The 6,764-nt window shown below is 34.5% G+C and overlaps 1 protein-coding gene across 1 annotated transcript; it reads right to left on the reverse strand.

The window, feature by feature from the left end:
* Nucleotides 1–3,525: 3,525 nt before the first annotated feature.
* Nucleotides 3,526–5,296, reverse strand: LOC130833178 (phosphatidylinositol-3-phosphatase SAC1-like). Its single transcript, XM_057702556.1, is given in 3 exon segments — nucleotides 3,526–4,096; nucleotides 4,098–4,942; nucleotides 5,071–5,296. Coding segments are annotated over 3 exon segments (1,566 nt in total). The 5' UTR covers nucleotides 5,221–5,296.
* Nucleotides 5,297–6,764: the final 1,468 nt, after the last annotated feature.

Consider the following 6,764-nt stretch of genomic DNA (forward strand, 5'->3'; position numbering starts at 1 on the left):
AGACTATTAGTAGCCTTAAAAAAAGGTCACTGGCCATCTTTTGCAAAAATATATTTCTCAAGACACAAATTTAAAATATTAAAGGAGCACTTAAGTCAGAAAAATGTAGAGGTAAGATGACACCAAAATGGCTAGTGAACTACATAATGTCAAATCTAAAAATGACTTACCACTTTTCTTTCTATTCACTTACATAATTTAACTCTATGTTCTTGTAATTCATCTTTCTTTTTACTTCTTATGCTTATCCTTGCCTCCACAGACTTACATCACAGCCTTAAGTTATTCGCTCATCATCTGATACCTTGACCACTTCAATTATTTTTAAACCAGCCTTCCTAATTTGTTTTACCCACTTGTTTAACCCACAAATCACAGTGATTCAAAATTGCTTTTTCTACAATTTATCACTCTATTCTCATATTCTGTGTGGATGAATAGTCAAAAGGGGAATCCAGGAAGAAGAATTTATATCATCGCCAACTATGGGTTTTGTATCCCCTTCCCTTGATGGCCCCTGAGAATTGGTGAGCACTGTCATGGTACATCTAGTCATAAAGCTCAAGGAGGTGCTACTCTGTAAATTCTGACTCAGACTTAGGGTAAGACACATGGACAGGGCAAAAAAAAAGAGAATCAAGAAAAATGGATTTCTACCTGTAGATACAGTTTTTTTTTTTTTTTCATAGAATTCTGGGTAAAATTTTAGACTAAGAGACTATTGAAACAAAAACTTAGGTACAAATCTGAGAACACCAATTCCTTCTTATTTTGCAAATAAAGTTTAAAAAATGGTTCAGAACCTAAAATAAAGAGAAATCATCTCTATTTTCAGGGTATGGTAGGTACACATAGGAAGAATAAAGAAACAGAATCAACATGGAAAAGGACACTTTTGCCACATCATGTATTCACCTCTCTAGTGGAATGTAGTATCAGTCCACTGAGGGAAAAATAATCTGAGATATAAGATGAGGACTCCAAATAGCTGATGTGAGGCATAAGGAAAGGAAAAGAAGCAAAACACAAAAGGAGAATTCTGTAGAGAGAAAGCCTCAGAAAATAAAAACCTTAGCTCTAGATGCTACTTCCTTTTCAAAAAAGAGAGGGGACAATGGCATCTTAGGTTATACTATGAAAACAAAAAGAACATATTGATTTTGACCTAGCTAATTTCATTCCCAAGAATTTACTTTACTCACAACATTGTAAAGCAACTATACTCCAATAAAAATTAATTAAAAAATAAATAAACATGAGGGGACAGATCATTCAACACAATAAAAGATTTACTTTATTGATATATTTGTGTAAGAGAACAAATAAATATAAACATACATGTTCCTCACAGAATTTCTTGATGTGAAGAACTCTGGATATTGAAATATTGGTTAAAATTACAAAAAATAACACACAGGAAAGGATAAGATTGTGCAGAACAGTGATTTTGCAGAAGAAAAAAAAAGCTGTTAATGGTTCAATCATTCTGTGAAAATACTATGAAAAGTAAATTTTCATTTTATTTCTTTAATCATCTCAAATATTGCAAAACCTTCTATTGAACAATTATTGGTCCTATACCACATCACCCAGAAAGTTAACATTAAGTGTTGTAACAAAAATTTCTTTATCTATTAGATAGGTGGATTTATTTAAATTTGATTTCTAGGCTAGCTTGCAAGACCTTGATGATATCTATAGATCCATTAGACATAGTCTGGTGGCTTAAAATAATTACATGATCAATTATTTATTTAAAGTATCCAGTTTGTCAAAATGTGAATGTAGACTAAATTTTCTTTCTTCGCTTCTTTTTTTTTTTTTTTTAAAGAATATGACATTTTATTTTCACTTACAGATGGACAGTACATGAAGTTAGAAATAAAATCATTGCAGGGTTCTGAAATATTGATAACTTAAGATCTAACACATTAACATTAGTCCATTCACTGCAAAACAGCCACATCAGCAGTTCAGATTTGGTCTTTGTTGTGGTTGTTGAAATAAGTTCTTAACGTGAAATGCCCAGTAGCATCTGAGTAATACATTACAGTAGACATGAACTAAGTTATGATATTACTTCTTTGGAACAAATTATGCTTATTTACAAGTTAAAAGTAGGTAGTTCTAATTACTTACCCTATTGTGAGTTTTAATGACTGACTTTAAGCTACAGAGGGTTTTCCAGCTATTATTTCCTTTAGAGTTTCTAAAAGCAACAACTCTTATTAATGTTTATAAAAGATAATGTTGGAAAAAGGTAATGTTAAAATCAAGGCACTTTTTAGAGATATTTAAGGACAAGAAAAGGTATTACCATTGAAAAAACTGTACAAATTTTCAAGCACAACACAAATATTGTATCAGTATTTAATTGAACTATTTAAAAATAGTTGCAATTATACTACCTTACATACTTTTCTAATTTTTAAACCTCATAATTACAATTTGAATATACAGTCCAACCTATAATCAGAACTATGCACAGCTTCTAAAGCATATTTTTCAAGTTTATTTCTGCACATAAATTAAAATTAAGTTGGTCCTCAATTTGGAGAACTATAACTACCTGAAAGCACTAAATTTTCAACACACATTGATAGATGACAAAAAACTTTGCAGAGTGAAAATCACCAATACTACTGTGCATGGAAAAGCAGCTGCTGCCTCCAAGTGCAACATCTAATTCAGCATGAGACCCACTCAGAGGCCTGCATGTCTCAGATGAAAGACCCCCAAGAAACCAGAAGGTCTAGAAGGAAGGAGCTGACCAACCAAGGGTATTTTCCACACTGGGGCAATCGTGAAAATGGAGGCGGCTTTGAACCTCTAGCATGAGACAGACTTTACATTCTTTGGTTTCATTTACACCTTTTTAAAAAGATAAAGTATATCTGAACATTTTTCATCACACTTCAACTGTGCACTTCAAGCTGACTGAACTCATAAGGCAGCCCAACTGAAACTCCAAAGGAACACCAGACCTGGTCTCCTCTTTCCTACCATGTAGTCACAGACTATTTCATCCAACTACTTGATGTATGTAAAAGACTTACATTTTATAAACAGTTATCTTATTATTAAACTCAAGTCCAAAGATGTATGGAAAAGTATGCGTGCTAACAGCAACTGCTTCTATGACAACATTAAACTGAGCTAGAAAAATAATTTTACTGTTTTAAATAAGGAAAGAAGCTAGATTTTTAAAAAAATATATTACTCATTCTGCAATGGCGGATTAAACTGATGATGAATAGATTCCTTCCATTCTGTGAGCTGAATTCAGGTTACATTTTAATTATAGAAGAGCTTCAAATTATAAATATAACATCACAATAGCAAAGAGATCATCAAGGCAGTAACATCATATCAATTCTAAGTAATCACCCCCACACAAAGCACAAGATGTGCTTTTGGATAAAGGATTTTAAAGGACGTTGGGCTGATGTGGAAAGCGGGTCAGTAAAGACTCCAGTTCTGCATAATGGAATCTTCCAAGCCAAGTTGCTTTCCACAGACACAAATTCAGTCTATCTTTTCTTTCTGGACCAATCTGGGAGCATCAACAAAATCTTTGCCATTGTAAAGAATAATAAAAAATGTTCCAATGTTTGCAACTCCCCAGAAGAGCACATAGGCCAGTGTTTCTGTCCAGGTGTCACCAGCCATAAGCAAGCAGATGATGCACATGGAAAAGGCAACAACCATGATAATAGGCAAAGCCAGGAATTTCAAATCTCTTGGAACACTTAAAGGACTATGAGAGTCTAATTCATCCACTGAATAGTTCCCAAGAAATAAATCTATGGAATCTTTTCTAAATCCATCAGAAAAGTTGTTCTTGTAATACCATATTAGTGAGTTCCAGCCATCCATTAGAAGTCCCAACTGAGTTCTCTTCCCAGTTCTGGTAAAGTCAGTCTTCAAGGCACCAGTTCCTGCATACTGTTTGGCACAAGCATTTGCATTGTCAGCCCAGGCATTTTTGTAAATCTTCTCAAATTCATCCTGTTTTTCAAGCTTTTGTCCCACATGCAAAACTCCTAGTCTCTGTAGCTGAGCCTGAAGTGAACGACAAGCTAGCAGACTCTGGACCCAGACAATCCATGCAATTGCTGCGGAACACGCCTTCCTGGTTAGTCACCACCTTGCCATCGGAGTCCACTAGAAAATAATTTAATTCATCTTGCATTTCTGCTACTTGATCCAATAAAATACTTAGTCGATCCCATCTCATATTTTTACATTCCTTATGGAAGTCAAAGGCAATATATCTGATCATTCCATTTGCCAATGAAGACACCATTGTTGCAAACGCCTGTTCAAGTGGCTTCTCTGAGCCCTTCTGATTAACCAGATTGATTATGACTTGCTTTCCATAAATAATTATTTGTGAATCAAAATGCCTTTGGAAACCATCCATATGATTTGCTACTTTGTTGATCAGTGGCAGTGGTTTGTACTTGAGGTTTGGTCTTTGAGACCAGTAAAGTGGTATTGGTCCTCGAGTCTGTACAAATGAAGCCCTGTTCCCATTGTAGTGCACAATTTGTTCTGTTTCTACAAAGTTAGCTGCATGGCCTTCAGAATCAATTCCTCTTACATAATAGCAGACACCAGCTCTGAAACAACTCCTCCTCGAGATGAGAATCCAATCAAAGTATTTTCCATTAATAGAACATGAGTGCATAGTAATAAAGCCATGTAATACTGGAAGAGCAAACCGATGGACCTCCGGCTGAGCAGAAAGTTCTCTTAGAAGATGACCATTCCAAACAAACCGCTGGTCTGCTCTTTCCAAGAGACTCATTTCCTGGAATTCTGGACTAGTGTTGGACAGCCGCTGCAAAGTATGGGTCAAATCGTATGTCGTTGAAAAGTCAAACCCATCCACACTCAAGACATGGTTTTTCATTGCTAGGAAAGTTTTATTATCTTGTAACTGAATATCAGTTAAGTGCAACATTGTCTTCTTATAAGAAAGGACATCAAAATCTGTTGCTTTCCAGATTACATGATTGAAATATTCACCTATTTTTCTCTTTTTGGTAATGACAATTAGATAATTACCTGCCACCAGATGGATTGTCCCCAGTATACCAAATATTGGTCTTGTGACAGCCAAAGGAGGAATATCTTTCTTGACTGAGAGTGTAACTTCTGTGGACACACGGTCGATGATAAGTACATCATCTGCTCCATCATCACAAGCTTCCACATAAAATTTTTCAGGTGTGATATGCAACTTCAGCCGCTCCTAAGTCGTTGCCGCCATCCTGCACTGCAGCCTCCTTCCTCCTCTATCCTTCCGCCCCGCCCCGCGCCGCCACCTCGGCTAGGGCTCTACCGGTTACCCTGGTAAGGTGGCCGCCTCTTCGCTTCTTTTTAAAGACTGAATAACTTTCAAGTAATCTTATACTTCCCACTGACAGTTATATTGAACATATTGAAAGGAGAGTAGTTTCATTTTGTTCCTGCCAGTTTTATAGAAAGCTCAAGTCATGAAAGTTTCTCTTTCCACTATACGTCACTCCTCAAATGTTGCTGAAATCAATGAATAAATCATCCAGTTATTTTTCCCCCCAGATATTGAGACAACAATCTTTCAACTGCATTTCTTAATAGTTTCAGGAAACAAGGAAATTAAATATTAAGTTACAGCAGTTTCCAAATCTTATACCTTTGACATTTTCCTTTACCTGATAAACTAGCTAAGACCTCCAGGATAATACTAAATCTAAGTAATGATGTAGAAGGCATTCTTTTTTTTTTCTCAAATCAATTTTACTTATTCTATATATGAATAATATATACATGAATTGTAGACTCAAGATTTCTGAGTACAACGAACTCTTATTAAAGTGGATATGTGGAAAAGATAGGCTTTTATGATGTCATATATGGTATTTTGTGGAATAGAGAGTCTCTACAATGTCAGAATATGTATAATAATGAGGTAAACATTCATTGATTCATAAATTCATGCTGACCAAATTCAAGCGGGCTGTCCTTACTGCATCATTCCACTCTTTCTTTACTCTCCTCAAACCTCAGGTACTTTATCTTACATTGTCTCTTAGTCTCAGCAGATGATCTCATATTTTAATTAATAAAGAAAATGAGAGCAACAAAGACCTACCATATAGCATAGGGAACTATATTCAATAGCTTGCAATAGATTAAAATGGAAAAGAATATGAAAAACTATATATATACATATTATATATATATATATACACACACACATACCTGAAACACTTTTCTGTACACCTGAATCTGACACAACACTTTAAATCAACAATAATTTTTAAAAAATGGTTTAAAAAAAAGAAAATCAGAGTCATGAGGCAGAAGTTTAATGTCCTCCATTAAATATGTCCTCCAACTGCTTCTGCACCCTTCTCTCACCTGTTGGAGGACATTCTTGACTTCTTATTTGCCAAGAAGAATTTATAAATTTTTCACATTTAAGTATAAGATTTACAGTATATTTCCCATGAGTGTGTGTGTGTTCATGGGTATAAGACTATGTAGTTAATACTGGGAGGAAGTCTAAAATAATATACATACAAATCTTATGATTAATTTGCAAATATGGAAAGGTGTCTAGATACAAAATTAATGTATATAGCCAATTGCTTTTCTACATATTTGTGGCAAATAGAAAGTAAATTTTAAAAATATATAATTTACAATAGTATCAAAAAATTTAGTACCTAAATCAAAAGATGTAGTACCTACTAATAATCTACCAAAATAGGTAT

Source organism: Hippopotamus amphibius, chromosome 12, assembly GCF_030028045.1.
Source record: "Hippopotamus amphibius kiboko isolate mHipAmp2 chromosome 12, mHipAmp2.hap2, whole genome shotgun sequence".
Classification (NCBI taxonomy): Eukaryota; Metazoa; Chordata; class Mammalia; order Artiodactyla; family Hippopotamidae; genus Hippopotamus; species Hippopotamus amphibius.